Source organism: Ceratotherium simum, chromosome 13 (genome assembly GCF_057802395.1).
Source record: "Ceratotherium simum simum isolate JZ-2026a chromosome 13, ASM5780239v1, whole genome shotgun sequence".
Classification (NCBI taxonomy): domain Eukaryota; kingdom Metazoa; phylum Chordata; class Mammalia; order Perissodactyla; family Rhinocerotidae; genus Ceratotherium; species Ceratotherium simum.
Window position 1 is genome coordinate 31,515,571 of NC_141912.1, and position 18,167 is coordinate 31,533,737.

At 49.0% G+C, this 18,167-nt stretch overlaps 1 protein-coding gene across 1 annotated transcript; it reads left to right on the top strand.

The window, feature by feature from the left end:
* The first annotated feature begins 3,070 nt into the window (after positions 1-3,070).
* On the top strand, positions 3,071-11,388 carry MUCL3 (mucin like 3). The gene is made up of 4 exons (XM_087437857.1): positions 3,071-3,169; positions 8,974-9,833; positions 10,191-10,631; positions 11,145-11,388. Exons 1-4 carry the CDS (start codon positions 3,088-3,090, stop codon positions 11,289-11,291), a joined length of 1,530 nt encoding a protein of 509 aa, XP_087293983.1. The 5' UTR covers positions 3,071-3,087; the 3' UTR covers positions 11,292-11,388.
* The last annotated feature ends 6,779 nt before the right edge of the window (positions 11,389-18,167 follow it).

Sequence of the window (18,167 nt, forward strand, 5' to 3'; positions counted from 1 at the left end):
GTAATTGAGTCCTGGATAAATGAGAATGACAGTATCCATCTCAGAGGGCTGTTGGAGGAGGACACTAGCTGATGCACGTAAAGCACTTATGTAGTAAGTGCTCAGTAAATTAGTCTGATTCATTATCATTCTTGGGTTTGCTGGAAGAGGAGCGCTGAGAAATGAGTTGTTGAGGGGAGGCAGCAGGTCATGGAGAGAGCTGAGGGTTGGGCAGCAGGTTCCTTGGACGTCAGTTAGCCCATCCTATCCATCCCTCATCTCATAGGCCTGCCAGTTCCAGAAGGAGATGAGTGTCGGGTGTGGCTGTGGCTCTGTGACCCCTTACCGCTGCCACCTTGAGGTCCCTGGCCAGCGCTACTCCATCAAGTGAAGGGGCGGGGCCGGGATCGCCTGATGCCCCTCCTTTGGCCTGCCTTCTTCCCCTCCTAAATAGACTCATTCAAGACAGCCTTCCCATTCACAACAGCTGCAGCTATTTCCTGCGGGTGGATTCGTAGGGCCACCGGCCCCCCATGTCTCCACCACCAACAGTGTAAAAGGAAGTCTGCTGTCAGTCACCAAGCGGGAGGCTGTGATTCCAGTTCCAGTTCTGCTGCCAGCCTGCCATAGGCACCTAACCTCTCTGGTGCCATTTTCTCATCTGTAGAAAGAAGGACCAGGGCTGGATGGTCTCCAGAGATCTCCCAACCCTCATAGAGGCTGGGCCTGGGCACTTGGAACCTTCACCCCTCACCCTGTCTTCCCATCCTCTTCCCCAACTATCAGAGAAGCTCCTCAGCTGTGGACACATTGCTCAGGCCTCCCAGCACAGGAGCAGGAGTGCCCCCTTCACATCTCCTTCCATATGGAGCCTCCTTGAGCTGGCCCCTGACCCTCCCAAGACCCCCGATTCTCTCACTTCAGGACAGGTGAGGAACCCTGCTCTGTGATGCCCTCTGGGTGGTGGTGGACACAATTCTTGCTAAATAAAACAGCTCTCCCTCCACTGGTCTCCAGCCGCTGTGTATTTGCTCACATACTAGCCAAGTCTGGTTGTTTATTCTCATCTATCAAATGAGGCTGACATTGCCAACCTCATAGGTTATAACAACGTGAGGTGCATAGCACATTCTTCGGCACATAGAAATGCTCGAACATCAGTAGCTCATAGGGTTGTTTTGTGACTGGCCTCTCAACCTCTAGGTCAGACACAACCCCCTCTGCTTACACTAAGAGGTCAACCTGAGCCTCCACCTACCTCCAGGTTCCTTCACCGCAGATGCCTGTGTCCTCTGGGGGAAGCTGTGCATGTTTAGCAGCATCTCTGGCCTCTATCCACTAGACGCTAGTCTCATCCCCCTCCAAGTCATGACAAGAATGTCTCCAGACATTGCCAGATGTCCCCTGGGGGGCAAAATTGCCCCTCCTCATTGAGAACTTCTCTCCCCGGGTTCCTGGGTGATGGGGTGGGGTAGCTGACTAGTGGAAAGGGGGTCTGTCAGTCACTCCTGAGTTCAATGGAGTTGCAGGGGAAGTCCTGCTTCTGCCTCAGTTTCCCCATCCTGCAGGATACATTGCCTGGGAGGCAGGCTGCCCAGTTCTGAGCAGCCAGTCCTTGGCCTGACTCCATGGAACCTCATTAATCTCCTATTAGTCACATTAATGAGTAGTTGGGCTTTTCTCTTCCCACCCATTTCAGCCCTGCCTAGGGCTTAGAGACAAGTCACACCAAGTAATGAGAGGAATTCACATGTTTGGCCCTCTAGTCCTCCCATGAGCCCCACCGCCCAAGGCCCTGGCGTCTTGCCCTCTAGTCCCGGCCCTCTCTACTCCCTCTGCCTGCTCCACGTCACCCAGAAGGGCAGTAGCCAGCCCTGGCTTCCATTCCATTCAGCTGAGTAAACACTTACTGATTGTCTACTGTGTGCCAGGACCTGTCCCAGGTGCTGGGGATGCAGCAGTCATCAAGGCAGAGATGTTGCCTGCAGGGGCTTACTTTCCATTAGAGACTCACGGTGAACAAATTGATTGATGGGGTGGTAACTTAGACACCCGGACCCACAGCTTTCTCTCTCCTTAGAGCCCCTGGCAGTCCATCCTCCCCACACTCCAGCCCAGGCACTGTCCCTTGGGGGCTCAGTATATGAATTTTGACAGCTTCTGAGCTAATGCTTGCTTCAGGCAAAGAACCAGGAAGGAAGAGGGAGGCTCCCAGGAGATCCTAGAAGGGGGATATCTGCATTTCTGTATAGGGGTGAATGGGGGCTTGGAGACAAACAGTCGCCACTGGGCTGCAGTGGGACGGGAGGGGCAGGGGAGTGAAGGCAGAGCCCCAGTATGCCGAGCATCTCTACCAAAGATCTCAGCCTCAGTCCCTCTGGGTGGCCAGGACCTGTCTGTGTCCCTGGTGAGGCGTGTGATATCAGTTCCTGGTGTTCTGTATCTGCCTTGTCTCTTGTCTCTGTCACTCTCCCCCACTGTCTCCAGATCTTGTCGTGTCATCTCTGGGCGTCTGGAACCACCTGTCCCTGCAGCAGCGGGCCATGTGAGGGCTTTCTCCTTTCTTTGCTCTTTCACCTGATACTCATGGACAGCTCCACCCAGAGCAAAAAGAGTGACCATGTGTGAGTAAGGGGTGTGGAGAGCTGGGCTGACGTGAGAGAGGCCGGAGGGCGAATGTGAAACTGGAGAAGAATCAGAATTCAAATCTCCTCCCAGAACCCAGGCCTCCAATCACCCCCCTCCTTGTCCTGCCCCCAGCCAGAACTCAGGCCTTCTAGAACCTGGCCATCTGCTCCCCACCTCCCCAGAACCCTGGGGGCCGCCCTTCCCAGTCCCTTCTCCCTCTGCTGGAGCTGGGTCAGGAGTCTGCCCCCTCCCGGTTCCTTTTCCCTGCCCCTGGATCCCACCACTTGGGCAGGCATCATACCTGGCTCCATGACGCAGCAGCTGCGGTCTCCTCTTATCAGGGCACCCCTGTGGGGTGGGGCGCCTGCATTTGTTTAAGGTTTAGTCTTGAGGGGCCCCAGCCCACGTGACGTCAAACCTAGCCTCGTATAAGGTGAGGGGACCCCAGCCCACGGCCCCAAGCAGCAGCCCAGCTCCGACATGGCCCTGTTGGACCACTGCATCCGCTCCATCCTTGGCCTCCAGTGCTGCCTCCTCTTCCTTCTAGCTTCTCGGGAGGCAGGTAAGATGCCCTCAGAGGTGAAGGGGTCACCATTACACAGGGGGATAGAAGACACAGAGCGGTTGTGTCTTAGAATTTATAGGGGAATGACCAATCACAGAAATGAACAGCAGATGAGTGTGTGGTAGGAAGGAGAGTGGGGATAGGGCTGCTGCGTACAGTTGTCTAGGGTGTACACTGCTCAAGTTTGCTGGCAGGGGGGCATGTAGGAGATGAAATCTAGCCTATGCTCTGCTCCTCAAGACATGGCCCCCAAGGCTGCACCCACCCAGAAGGTGGCTGCTTCTAGTTTTCATAAAGACACTGTAGGGGCTGGAGGTCCTGGGTGGGCAGCGAGGGGGACCTGACATTCCCTGAGCACCTGCAAGGGACTCACACATGCTCATGGACTTCATCTCATTTCATCCCCTCAAATCCCGTGAGGTGGTTAATAATATCTCATTTTATAGTGAGGAGAGTGACACTCAGAGAGGTAGAAGGCTTGCCTGAAGTCGTGGAGGAAAGCAGGGATCCCGCCACCCCACAGCGCCCACTGCCCTCAGGCGGCACAGGGTGCGTTTCTCTCCCGAGAGCCCTGTCCTATGCCGCTCCGGGCTCCAGTCCTGACTCTGACCCTTTAATTAGTCTGGACTTCCACAGATCTGTAAAGTGGGAAGGATGGAGCCTGGCCGATACCAGTAGCTGATGCTTAGTGAGCATTTACTATGAGCCGGGCATTGTTCTAGACACTTCGTCCACATTTACTTATTTACTCCTCAATGCAGCTCGATAAGGTGTGTGCGCTGTTGTCCCCATTCTACAGTTGGAGAACATCCCAGGGCTTTGATGAGAAAATGAACATGGAAAAGTTTGACGAGCTAAACAGACCCTACAAGATAAAATGAAATCGCCAAGTTAGTTCACTTAGTTAAGAAACAGTTCTGTGACTGAACCTAGAGAGGAGATGCCACACACAGGGACAGTGTGGAGGGGGCCTGGGTGATTGGGAGGATGGTTTTCACAAGGCAGACACGCAAATATAGATCCATAGAGACTCTCTACATATTGGATAGGGTCATCCGTGGTAATGGCCTTGATGATCCCACACGAGGGCCAGGAAAGTCATGAGTCTGGAGTATTTGGGGCAGAGCAGGCAGCAGCTTCTCCTTCCAACAGTGTTTGACTGAGGCTGGTATTAGAGAAAGTTTCTCCTTCCCTGAGCTCAGGGTAATGCTGGGGCCAGAGGGGATGGGGGTAGGGGGACCAGACAGCAGGGGCAGGGGCTGAGGGATCTTTAAGTTGCCTCTGCTAGGTCTCAGCAGTGCCTTCTGCCTGAGCCCTGACTTGATGCCCTTTTCCCACTTTGAGCATCTGGGGACAGAGGCACTGGAGACACCCTCAGATGCCCAATCCCCAGTCTCACCCACCTTCTCTTCCCCTTCCTGTCAGCCTGATTCTCCCACCTGCTGCTCCCCACCACCTTCTGTCTGTGCTGCTGCCCAGGAAGAGGAACCTGTAAGGGGCAGAAGAGAATGAGTCATGAACCAACTCCACACACATTGACTTTTTGTTGTTTTTTTTCCCCACACATTCACTTTTGAAGGAGATTTACTCTAGGGCACAGGACAGGTGCAGGGCAGACTCAAAATCTGAATTCTGGAACAGGACACTCTGGGCTCTGTGGGTGTGATCTGGGAGGTGAGCTTGACTGGGCAGGATGGAGGGGAGGGGAGGGGAAGGCAAGAGCATCTAGATGCTCAGATCCTGCATAGAAGATAAGTGGGTGACAGGTGGGGAGGGCTTGAGGCTGGGGTGGGGTTGGGATGGGGTCGGGGTGGAACTGGGGTGTGGGTCAGGGCTGGCACATAACTGTGTCCAGCAGAGAGTGAGGCTGGGGTAGGGAGGGAAGAGTGACAACTGGGGTGGGTGAAGACCTTTAGCCCACAGTTCTGGGGTACCCCTGTCACTTATCCACAGGACCAGTCAATACTCAGATTGAGGTAACTAGATCTTAGAACCCCAGGGTCTGCATTAGGCAGCCATGGAACCATAGGTGCAGAATCTGGATTAAATCACCTCTGAGGGAAGCATAGAGAATCTAAAAAGGACATTTCCTACAATAAGTGTTATTTGATTTAATTTCTATGATAAAAATAATATATGTTCATTACAGAAACTGGAAAATAGAGAAAATTTGAAAGAAAAGAAAAATCTTTCCTAATATTCCCTAGTCACCCAGGCAACCATCTGAGTTTATTTCTCTTTAGTCTTTTTACTGTGTCTGTGTTTTAGGTCACATATTGAGCTTATACTATATAGACATTTTAACAAGCATTTACCCATGTTATTGCAAATGGAATAAGCCATTTTTGAGGGGCAGGACACCAAGAAACACCAGAAACGCTCTTTTGTGGGAGGCTGCTCTGATGGAGACCTCATGGCACAAGTCACTTAGCAGGAGGTTCACCTTCTTTTCAAACAAGTGAATGAAGCAGATTGAACAGGTCTTTGGAATTGTACGCGGTTTTGATGTCGTGGGACGTGTTTTCATTCTTTTATCCAGGCTGAGAACCTACCTCCAGTGTCTTGTGCTAAAGCCAGATTTTCCTCTCTGCCTCTACCTGAATGACCAAAAAAGTTCTTTTCAGGCCATTATTGTAGTCAGTGAAATGAATGTCTCATGGTGAAAATTTTCCAAGGAAATAAAGTTGCTACCATTGGTAGATCTACTGGGGAGAAGAGATGATAATCTCATCCTGGGGTTTAGTCACTGATTTGCCTCATGGCTAGGCTCAGGACCAAGGAATCCCTTGAGCGTCAACTCCAGATTTTACAATTGATGGTTCCACAACTGTGTGATGTAGATCTGGAATTCTAAGATCTATTTATCTAAGCCTAGCTATTGACTGTGTGGCTCCTGTGGTTAAACGACAACAGGTATCCCAGAACTGGTGGGCTAGAGCCCTTCTTTTAATATCTTTTCATCTCAGGGGCTCAATTACTTGACATAGTAGAAGTTATCCCTTGGTCTTCAAATCACGGGAGGTCACAATATGTTTGTTTTTACTTAATGTGCATAACAAAAGGTTGTTGGCGTGGCTTCTGAAGAGTTTTCACCAGTCTTAAAGTATTCTCTCATTCATCTATTCCACAAATATCTATGAAGTGCCTCCTATGGGTGAGACATTGGTGTAGACTGGAGACACAGTGATGAATAAAACAATAAAAATCCCCGCCATGGGAAATTAAACTGTATTTATCATATATTAGAAAGTGATGCGCACTTGGTGGATAAAACACAGCAGGAGAAGCTGCCCAGGAATGTGGAGGGGCTGCTATTTTGAAGAGGAGGTCAAAGTAGGCCTCAGAGGTGTATAGAGCAAGGGGGGTCAGGCGAGACACCTGAGGCTGCAGATGGCAGGAGGGCAGGGCCACAGGCTCAGGCTCTCCTTACTACCAGGGCAAGAACAGAGCAAAGTATGACATTATTGCCAAGACTACAATTCGGATCCAACTCTTTAAAGAGTCCTCTATGCTCCATACGTCCTTTAATGTTCACACTAATCTGGTGCAGTCAACATCATTGTTCTTTACAGTTGAGGACACGGGGCCTCAGAGCATTTAAGTGACCTGAGCAAGGAACTGGTGAGGGACAGAGCCTGGATTCTAATCCTGTCCTCTGATTCTTTAAAGCCAGTGGAATTTGCCACTCTGCACTGCTGCCTGCTGGTTGATTCACTCCATGGATATCTATTCATCCCTTATCATGTTTACAAGCATCCGGGGTGTAGTGGGAAGGCTGACTTTGCCAATTACTTAACCTCTTTGAACTTCCTTTCCTCACCTGTAAAATAGCAAGACCATACACTTGCCTCACAGGTTCATGGTGAAGATTAAATGAACAAATATTATGAACAGCATCCTTCAGGGGTTCCACAAATGCCAGTGTTCTTCCTTCCCCAAGAGACAGGGCTGACCTATAGGCTGTATAGCATGGTCTTAACCAGTAAGAGCCTGGGCCCGGGAGCCCAGAATGTGTTTTCAAATTCTGGCTCAACCTCTTATTTGTGGGTGTCCCTGGGGAGATTACTTAACCTCTCTGAAGCTTGTTTCCTCATCTATATAAAGGGGAGAATAACAAATAGTTCTCAACCTCAAAGAATTGTTGTAGAAAGTAAATGAGTTAACATGAAGTCCTCATTAGTAGGACCTGCTTGTCTCACAGTAAGTGTTCGAGAATGGTTGGCTCTTGTCATTGCTGTGGAATTCTGCGCAAGTCACCATTCTTCCATGACAACTCAAGTTTCTTGGCTATAAAATAGGGAGTTGACAGCTTCTTAGGTGCCTTGTGGGGAGCTGGGAGATCAATCACTGTAGAAGAGAATCCAGAAGGAGAATATCTGTGAGGCCACCAGCTGGACGCCTGGCCCAGAGAAGGTGCCCAATGAATGATAGTTATTACTAGTATTGCTGCCAAGGGCATCAGAGAATGGAACTGGCATAGCGAAGCGAGGGCCTGACAGTTCAGCCCCTGTCTCTCTCCCCTGCCTCAAATCCCTTCAGGGACTTGGGCATCTCTACTACCCTCACCACTCTTCTCCTCCCACCCATGTTTCTTTCAAGGGCTGAGTTCCCCAGTCCCCGACTCTCCTCATCAGCAGGGAGGTGGGTGGACTGTAGTTTCCCGTGATTGGGAATGAGTCCAGGTTCTGGACACCACCTTGAGCTAACAGAGGAGACTGGAAAGCTCAGTTATGTAAGAACACTCTCTCTCTCACGCTTTGGCGATCTCCCGGCTCTCACGCTCCTGGCTCAATATCAGAGACATCTCCTCTGTCCTCACTGCGTGTTTTCCCTGAAATTAAGGCCCATATCTGTTCATTGATAGGGGTGTTTTCCCTCACACCCTGTCCTTGAACATAGTCAGTCCCTCCCAGAATCTAGCTGTCTCATTCAGTCCCCTCCGGACCCCCAAGCAGATATCTTTTTCTTTCAAGAGGGCCACCTTCATCTATCCCAGATGGCTTTAGGTGAGTGAAGAGGGGGATCCAATGAGGAACCATAGGGTTGAGTCATCTCATTGACTTCCCTGCATCCAGACCAAACTTCATCACCAAAATGAAAGTTTTCCATCTCCCTCCTCTACCCATCCTCTATTCCTTTTCTTACCTGTCTCTCACTCATCACCTGTGTCTACTTACTAATCCCTATGGGAAGTTCTGCCAGAGGTCTTACCTCAGTCTCTCACACAGTTATATTTGGGATGGAGCTGGAACGTTATGGGAAGATGGAGATTCTGATATTTATTCCCATTCCTTTCAGCTCTGCCATGGAAAGAGAACTCCATTCCATAAGGATATAACCCTAAAGGAGCACCTGTGGAGCAAAATGCCAGTCAATATCTGCTCTTGAAATCTTACAATTTGATAGGCAAGGCAGCAGGTAGAGATTGACAGGCACCCAAGCAACTGTAATTGTCAAGTTGAAAGTAGAAGGAAAGAGTAGTTAACAGAGAACATTTTGAGCACTGAGATAAAGCTAGATCTTATCTGCTGGGAAGATCAGGAAAGATGCCAGAAAGCTAGAAAGATGTGAAATTGAGAACTGAAGAGTAAAGGTGGAGAAGGGGTGAGGTGGCATTCTTGCTGAAGGCTAAGCCTGAAGCAAGATCCAGAGACTGGAGGTGAGAATGTGGATTAGATATTACAGTATTCTGAGGAGACTGGATGGGGAGATATATCTAGGGTAATAAGGTACCCCTACAGATGGAGGTGGGCAGAGAAGAACATGGAGGAAGTTTCTTACTTGCCTCTCTCCCTTCACAGGTGCTACCATAGTTCAAGAACTTCAGAAGACTGGTGAATCCCCAACATCTGATCATTTGCTCCCTCCCACTCCACACCCTATTAATACTACTCCCTCTGACCACACTGCACTTCATTCAGGATACAGCTCTTCAGACCTCCCTAAATCTACAGAAACCCAGAAACCAAAACACCGTTGCAATACCACACACTGTTCCAAGCCGACTAACAAACCTATAGATAACTCTGGAAGCTCTACAACTCCTCATGAAGCTCCTACCACTTCTGAACAAAAACCCAGCAATCAAGGAAAAGACCAAATTGTCCGGAATGAACGCTCTGCCGATTCTACTAACTCCCCTAACACACATACAGGATCGTCAAAATATTCAACCCCAGCACCCAAGAGCAAAACAACTTGTCGTAAATCGAAAACAAGCCAACCAACAGTAACAAGAAACTCAGCTAAAACCATAACAACCAACATCATTACTTTAGTCAGTGAAAGCACCACCTCACACAAGACCACAAATCCTTCCCACAACTCACTCAGTTCAGAGACCAAGAAAACACCCACATCTACCTCAGAAAAAAGCACAACAGCCAGAAGCACACCATACCAGGCTACAGGTATCCCAAAAAGGTCAGAAAGAGATGAAGATCATACAACAGCTGCTGATTACAGAACTACAGTTGAGTCAGACAAGAAACCGATAAAGACTACAGAGAACATAAAAGACACCACATCAGCCACTGAAAAAACACAGACCCCAGCAAAGCCTACAGAACAGGGACAAGAGACCACAGCGGCCCACGAGAACACAAGAGCCCCAGCAAAGCCTATGGAACAGCAACAAGAGACCACAGGGGCCCACGAGAAGACCACAAGAGCCCCAGAAAAGCCCACAGAACAGAGACAAGAGACCACAGTGGCCCACGAGAAGAACACAAGAGGCCCAGCAAAGCCCACGGAACCGGGACAAGAGACCACAGCAACCCCTGGGAAGACCACAAGAGCCCCAGAAAAGCCTACAGAACAGGGACAAGAGACCACAGCAGCCCAGGAGAAGACCACAAGAGCCCCAGCAAAGCCCACGGAACAGAGACAAGAGACCACAGCAGCCCACACGAAGACCACAAGAGCCCCAACAAAGCCCACAGAACAGGGACAAGACACCACAGCAACCCCCGGGAAGACCATGAGAGCCCCAGCAAAGCCCACAGAACAGCGACAAGACACCACATCAACCCATGAGAAGACCACAAGAGACCCAGCAAAGCCTACAAAGCACGTAGAAAAGACCACATCGGCCACTGAGACCATAAAGGCCACAGAAAACCCAGCAAAAAACACAGCAGCCACAGACACTATAAGACCTCCAGTCAAGGTCACAGGAGACAAATCTATCACTAATACCTCTCCTCGTCCGAATAAAACTGAGGTTACCTATCAGGTGCCGATTGGTTCTTTTACAGCTACCACATCCAGCATGGAACTGAGTTCCATCGTTTCGGAAGCCCCAGGCAACCAGAGCCATCCAAATCAGAACAAAGATGACTCAGAGGGAGGTCTCCACACTGGAGAGAGTGGGGAGGATTCATTCCCTTCATGGGCCATAGTTATTGTGATCCTATTGGCTGTAATTCTCCTCCTGGTGTTCTTTGGCCTGATCTTCTTGGTAAGGGACAGGGATGCCCCAGGAGAGTTAACCCATGGGATAGGGAGTCGGGGAGAGGTTGTTATGGATCAGAACTAGAGGGAATAATGAGTCTAGGAAAAGAGGCATGGTGGGAGAGATGGTAATAGAGGGGTAGTGGTGGTGAAAACTATGGGGAAAGACTATAGATTTATGGGACATGAAAAGTGGAATTGGAGAGGAGGCTGTGACGGAGAAAAAACAGTGTCAAGTAGGGAAAATTTGGGTGTTGGAGTAGAGTCTGGGATATGAGAATACGGAATATTAGGATAAGGAAAATAGGACAGAGGAGGGAATTAGAGATGAAGTCTGGAACTCAGTGTATTGGATGTGGGGCTGGAATAAGGATCAAAGTTGGATGGAATCTTGGGAAAGGAGCAAACTAAAGGTCCAGGGTTAGGGAGAATAGAATCAAAGGGACTGAAATATGGGTGTTGAGGAAAGCAAATGGCATGGCAGATGGTACTCATTCCTCCTTTCTCCTCCCAATCACAGGTCTCCTATATGATGCGAACACGCCGTGCACTGATCCGGAACCCTGAGGACAATGACCCAGAGAATGATGTGGGCCCCAATTCCTACCCAGTCTACCTGATGGAGCAACAGACTCTTGGCACGAGCCAGATCCCTTCCCCACGATGATCTTTCAGAAAGCGCCAACTCTCAGCTCTTCCGTGCCTTACCTCTCTCCTGGATAAGGAATTAGACTCACAACTCCTATTTCCTGAACTCCAGGAAGGGCAAAGTACCAATAGTTAACAGCATTAACCCTTCATCTGCTGTGTTCTTAATGAAACTGGTCAAGGGATCAGGTGATAAGCAAGAAGGATGTGAGTTTGGGGAATAGAAAAGAAAGAATGAGTAATACAAGCAAGTGTTCTCTCTAGAAGATGATGGTCTGAGAACGAAAAGGTGTTTCATGGACATACGGGGTGGGGACCAATACAGGACCTGAGTCCTGAGAGGGGCAGCATGGCTGACGGAAGTTCTGGGTTAGAAGGCAATGCCCCAGATCTGACAGTGAGTTGGGGTTATGGGAAGAGGGAGACTGAGGACAGAACGTCTGGGTTTCAGAACCAATGTATATTATTTTCGTCTACTATTACTTAGAGTTTGTGTGTAAACAGGCTTGTCTTTGAGTTCCCAGGGCCCTCGCCCCCACCTTTTTTTAATGAAAAAATAGGATCTGAGAAGAAAAGAGGATTTATTTCCTTCTCCACCCTCTCCATTCCCAGGAGAAATGAAAATTCCAGAAAAGATCATAAATATCTCTCGCCCAGATGGTTCTTCCCTCTTCCTCCCAAATCCCTTAGTTTTTCTAAATGTCTACAGTGGGCACCCTGTTGGTGTGGCTTGCTGGGTTGTGGGTGGGTGCACAGGGAGGGATTTTTGTTTGGTCTGCGGTCTCATCCATTGATCCCCATCCCAGAGCTTCCCTGATGGTGTTCTCTACTCTGTATTTATTTTCCTGTCTCTTCCGCCAAAAGCCAGTCCTGGCTTTTTCCTGTAGGAGTCACCCATCTTCTCTACCACCCCATCCTCTCTCCTCACACCTTCCCCCCGGATTCTGATTTTCCTCCATGTAAGCATTTCATCTGTGTATGTTTTCTGGATTTTCTCTCCGACTTATTAAAGCCCTTTCCCTTATTACTGATTGGGCACAGGGGGAAAGGGAGTCGACAGATGACAGCTTCCTTCTATCTATTGGTCTTATTATAATAAAATGTAAAATATTTATAAAGTAAGGACATCATAATTATTGGACAATAAGTTGGGACAAAATCCTGATTGGTATCCCTGGCTCTGGCTGTGACCTTACAGATGATCTTGAGCAGGAGTGGCTGCAGGACAGGAATTCTTTGGAGGGTCGAGGAAGAGGAGGCTGAATTTCTATTGCTCCTAAAATGGCTCACTTCTGGATTTAGATAAGATCGGCTTGGGTTCATGCTGGGCTCATTTGCATGGTGACAAAATGAGAAAATCTGTTAATTAATAAGCAAGTATTCCTAAACACCTATTATACATTCTGTTGAGGATTATAAAGAAGTATAAGACATAGTTCCCACCTGAGACACAAATACAGGAAAATTAAAATTAAATAATTCAATAAGAGTTATCACAAGGCAGTACTACACAGAATAAAACAAGACTCCAATGAAATAAACCCAATATTTATGGGCATCTATCATGTCTTACACTTATATTAGGACACCTGCCCTGCTCCCAAACCGTTCCGTGCCCAAAGGTCTGTGCCAACAGAAGCACCGCCCGTCTCCATGTCGCCTTCCCTGTCACTCTTACAAGAGGAGGCTGGCATCAGCATCTTCGCTGACCGGAGATGCACTCTACTTTGCCACAGGCTTTCCAACCTTAACTCCACCCAGAATCAAATAGCAAGGCCACGGGCCGGCCTCGTGGCTTAGTGGTTAAGTGCGTGCGCTCCGCTACCAGCCGCCCGGGTTCAGATCCCGAGCGCACACCGATGCACCGCTTGTCTGGCCATGCTGAGGCCGCATCCCACATACAGCAACTAGAAAGATGTGCAACTATGACATACAACTATCTACTGGGGCTTTGGGGAAAAAAAAAGGAGGAGGATTGGCAATAGATGTTAGCTCAGAGCTGGTCTTCCTCAGCAAAAAGAGGAGGATTAGCATGGGTGTTAGCTCAGGGCTGATCTTCCTCACACACACACAAAAAAATAGCAAGGCCATAAGTTGCTATTTACTACTTTTGGCATCCCCATTTGCTGGAAGCTGGAAGCCTGTTACGGACAGTAATCCTAATCTGGATGCGCATGTCACTGAATTATCTGCAGAGGCCCAGCTCTGGGAAGGCCCTCAGGCTTGAGAATCTCCCTGAATCTCCCAACAGAGATCCACTCTGCTAAAAGCAGGATTGTGTAGCTTAGGTCCCAGAAAGGAGGCCTGCCAGGTGCCAGAGGGATTCCAGATTTAGGTCCCTGGAGAGATCCTTGAGCCAGCGAGGGACACCTTCTGGAAGAGGGCTGGGGTGCCTGAGAAGAAAGGCAGAGGATGCTCCGTTTTTAGTCGTCTGCGCAGATGGTGACTCAGCATGTGGCAGCTGCCAGGAGAGGAGAGTCACTTGCCCTGAGAGGAACGCAGACACCCCCTAACCCCAGCCTCTAACCAGTGAATTTCCCCAGCCTAGACCATAATTAAAAACCAAAACAAAATAAAGCAAAAACACCTCTGCCCCTAGAATGCCAAACATCCAACCCAACCTACCCCTCCCCTGCCAAGGCACCAGCACAGTGGGGCAAAGGGTGTGTGGTTGGGGGAGTGGGGGGAGGTTCTTCATCTCGCAAAAGCTACCGGAGACCATGGGCCCGGGGCACATCGTGTGCTTATTTCCCTTCCCGCCTCTCTCCCTCTCTCTCGCCTGCTAATGATCACTTTGAAATCTAGTGGGGAATCCTTTAACAAGCTCCCGGACTGCGCCCTCATTGGGGAAAATTACTTAATGAGTGGCAACGGAGGGAATAGGTTCCCTCCTCACACGTTTATCGCCCCCGTCCACCAGGAGAGATCACCTCCTGGGGAGCGAGTGCCTAAGACCCCTCGGTGCGAGAGCAGAGGGGCGAGCCTGGGGCAGCGCGGGCGGGATCTGGGGTCGGGGCGCCGAAGGCTGCCATCCCTGGCGGACAGGGGACCCGAGCAACGGGGGAGTCCACCGCCCTCCCTCCTTCCCTCGAGGCTCCACTGGGCCGCGGCGCCCGGATCTCGCTCGCCAACAGGGTGGATTAGCGGCTCGCGGCCGCCGGCACCGAGGAGTCAGCCCGAATCAGGCTCCGCGGGGAGGAGCCGCCGCCGCAGCCAGAGTGCCCGCGGATCCCGCCTAACTCCCTCCTCCCGCCCCCACAGCCCCTGCGGGGAGGGGCCCGGGCCGCATCCCCTCCTCCCGCCCGGCTCTCCCGGGTTGCAGAGCCCGGCCCCAGCTTCCTGCCCTCAGCTCCAGACGGCCAGGCCTGGGCTTTGCTCCTCCTGGCAGCCATCGGTAACCAAGCAGTAACGAAAGTTTGTGCTGCGCTTTCCCGTACGTCACATCCTGTCCTCCTCCAGTAACCCTGCGAGTTCTCTCTTATTAAACTTGTTTTTCAGATGAGAAAACCGAGGTCAGAGAAGTGCCTTGTTCAAATCCCCACGGCTCCCACGGAACAGAGTTTATTTATTTTCTCTAAACCTCAATTTTACCTTGTTTCTTAGTGGAGACGGTGTCCATGTAACAGCAGCAGCATGACTCGAACCTGGGTGGGATGCTATAGGGACCACCGAAGGAACGGAGTGTAATTGAGGGTTGTGAAAGAGTGTCCAGCTCCTTCTTCCAGAGGCCAGGTCTCCCCTTGCAGCCCCCTTGGACTTCCAGAGTCTTGTTCTTCTTCTGGCCCCACAGTCAGGGCCCAGAGCCAGGGTCTTTTCCTGCCAGCCTGTCGCCTTCTGAGACTCATGAACTGGCCGCATGGTCACAGATTCTCCACCCTCCCCTCACACTGCACGGTCCCCCCTGCAGCTGCCCCTAGACGCGCGTGCAGCACAGGAAGGAGAAGACCCAATGATGTGGGATCCAGTCACCTTCATTTTTCTCCCCTCTGTCTCCTACAAAGGCCTCTGTCCCAGATAATGAGACATCCCCAGAGAAAATAGGTTTTTGCTGACCTCTGTCCCCAAGGTTGGGTATCCTCTCCTCTGACAGGTTTGATCCCTTTGTTCTTTCCCCTTCCCTGTTCCTCCCTCCATAAATTGCCAGAGATGCCCCTCCTTGGAGAGGGAGGGCCTTGAAGTTATGGCCTCCCCTGCCCAGTAGCAGGTATAAATGCCACAGCTACTGACAAGTGAAAAAAGAAATTAAACAAGACATATTGTGGGAGCAGCTCTCAGAACCCAGGAGTCCATCTGTCCCAGTCCCCAGCTCCCTATGACCATGGAACTCACACCAATTGATCTTACTCCTCCCAGAACCCTGGCCCTGGCAAACTTTTAATTCTTCCTGAAACTTCGTGTTCCATTGAGACACCAGGCATCAGCTCCCCCTCTGCAGCCCATCTCTCCTCTAGAACCCCGGCATTCTAGATAACAACTTCCCATGTGGATTATTTCAAGACGAGGAGAGGGAAATTATCTGCTGCCTCCTGCATTCTGGTGCTGCTTCTGTTTGGAATCCTGGGACCTGGTGAGTGAATTATCTATCCATCACAGAGGACATGGAGGCCACAAAAAGTCAGGAGACAAGGGTCCCTGTCCCAGGCCCTCTGCTTGCGTATTCTCATTCTTTTTCTGGAAGCAAAGATGGTGAACTTCTTTTTGCCCATTTCTGTGAAAGTCAGTACTGACTCTAGCCCCCAGTGACCGTGATTCTGACCCCCACCTTCACCTTGCAGCGGATCCACCTTTATCCTCTCCCTCTAACCCTCAGCTATAAGCATGAACACAAATAGCAGCTGTGTTTTGATTTCCCTTAGAATCCTCGAGTGTAATAGCTGCTTGATAAGTGTTTTGTATCTAACTTGAAAATCCCAGTTTCAATATCATCCTTAATTCCATATTAGAGCTAGCCTCCAAGTCTAAATAAGGCCAAGTCAAATAAAAATATCCCTTCCAGAAAATAGAAAAAAGAATACCAAAACTCACATGGGGCAACAAAAGACCCCGAATAGCTAAAGCAATTCTAAGAAAAAAGAACAAAGCAGGAGGCATCACAATCCCTGACTTCAAAACATACTACAAAGCAATAGTAATCAAAACAGCATGGTACTAGTACAAAAACAGACACACAGATCAATGGAACAGAATTGAAAGCCCAGAAATAAAACCACACATATACGGACAGCTAATTTTCAACAAAGGAGCTAAGAACATACAATGGAGAAAGGAAAGTCTCTTCAATATTGGGAAAACTGGACAGCCACATGCAAAAGAATGAAACTGGACCTTCTGCTATTGCCATTCACAAAAATTAACTCAAAATGGATCAAAGACCTGAAAGTGAGACCTGAAACTATAAAATTCATAGAAGAAAATATAGGCAATACACTATTTGACATTGGTCATGAAGGAATCTTTTCGGATGACATACCTACCCAGACTAGGGAACCTAAAGAAAAAATAAACAAGTGGGACTTTATCAGATTAAAGAGCTTCTACAGGACAAACGAAACCAGAATCAAGATGAACAGACAACCCACCAGCTGGGAGAGAATGTTTGCAAAACATATATCTGACAAGGGGTTGATCTCCATAATATATAAAGAACTCACACAACTGAACAACAAAAAAACAAACAACCCGATCAAAAAATGGGCAGAGGAAATGAACAGACACTTCTCCAAAGAAGATATACAGATGGCCAATAGGCACACAAAAAGATGCTCAACATCACTAATCATCAGGGAAATGCAAATCAAAACCACACTAAGATATCACCTCACGCCCATTAGAATGGCTATAATCACCAAGACAAAAAACAACAAATGTTGGAGAGGATGTGGAGAAACAGGAACCCTCATACACAGCTGGTGGGAGTGCAAACTGGTGCAACCTCTATGGAAAACCGTATGGAGATTCCTCAAAAAATTAAAAATAAAGATGCCCTATGATCCAGCTATCCCACTACTGGGAATCTATCTAACGAACCTGAAATCAACAATCCAAAGAGGTTTATGCACCCCTATGTTCATTGCAGCATTATTCACTATAGCCAAGAAGTGGAAGCAACCTAAGTGTCCCTCGACAGACAATTGGATCAAGAAAATGTGGTATATATATACAATGGAATACTACTCAGCCAAAAAAAAAGACAAAATTGTCCCATTTGCAACAACATGGATGGGCCTGGAGGGTATTATGTTAAGTGAGGTAAGCCAGAAAGAGAAAGACAAACACTATATGATCTCACTCATATGTGGAATATAAACCAACATATGGACAGAGAAAACTGTATTGTGGTTACCAGGGGCAATGGGGGTGGCGGGTGGGCACAAGGGGCGAAGGGAGACATATATATGGTGATGGACAAACAAAAATGTACAACCCAAAATTTCACAATGTTAAAAACTATTAAAACATGAATTAAAAAAAAAATCCTTCCAGAAATGCTGCCTAAATTTAGATACTTGGTCAGCTATCGTAATCCTTGGACAGAAACACACGTGGAGGGATCACAGAGACCCCTGGGGTATGGGAGTTGTGAGTGAAATTAGCCCGAGGAGAAGCAAAGTCTGGGCTCCTATGTTCCTAGCCATTTCACCTGATTTCTCTCCTAGACTCCTTCAGAATTTCAAGTCTCTCTTCTTATTTATTAAAAGCCAATGTCAAAAAACTTAGAAAGTCCCTTCACTTCCCCTGTGGGGTGAAGGCCTAAAAAGGGAGTGGGGAGGGTAGGTGTGGAATCAACAGAAACAGGTTGAATAAACAGGAGGATTTTTGTGGTGTTTTTCCTTTGATGTTTGTTTCTTGCGCCCTCCCTCTGCTCTTTCCCAATGACTATCTCCTGGAGACCACT

Excerpts from the sequence above, each read along its gene's own strand:
- MUCL3 (XM_087437857.1), top strand. The coding sequence starts at position 3,088 with ATGGCCCTGTTGGACCACTGCATCCGCTCCATCCTTGGCCTCCAGTGC. Across the intron at positions 9,834-10,190 it reads CCACAGGGGCCCACGAGAAG|ACCACATCAACCCATGAGAA; the intron begins ACCACAAGAGCC and ends CAGCGACAAGAC. Across the intron at positions 10,632-11,144 it reads TCTTTGGCCTGATCTTCTTG|GTCTCCTATATGATGCGAAC; the intron begins GTAAGGGACAGG and ends TCCCAATCACAG.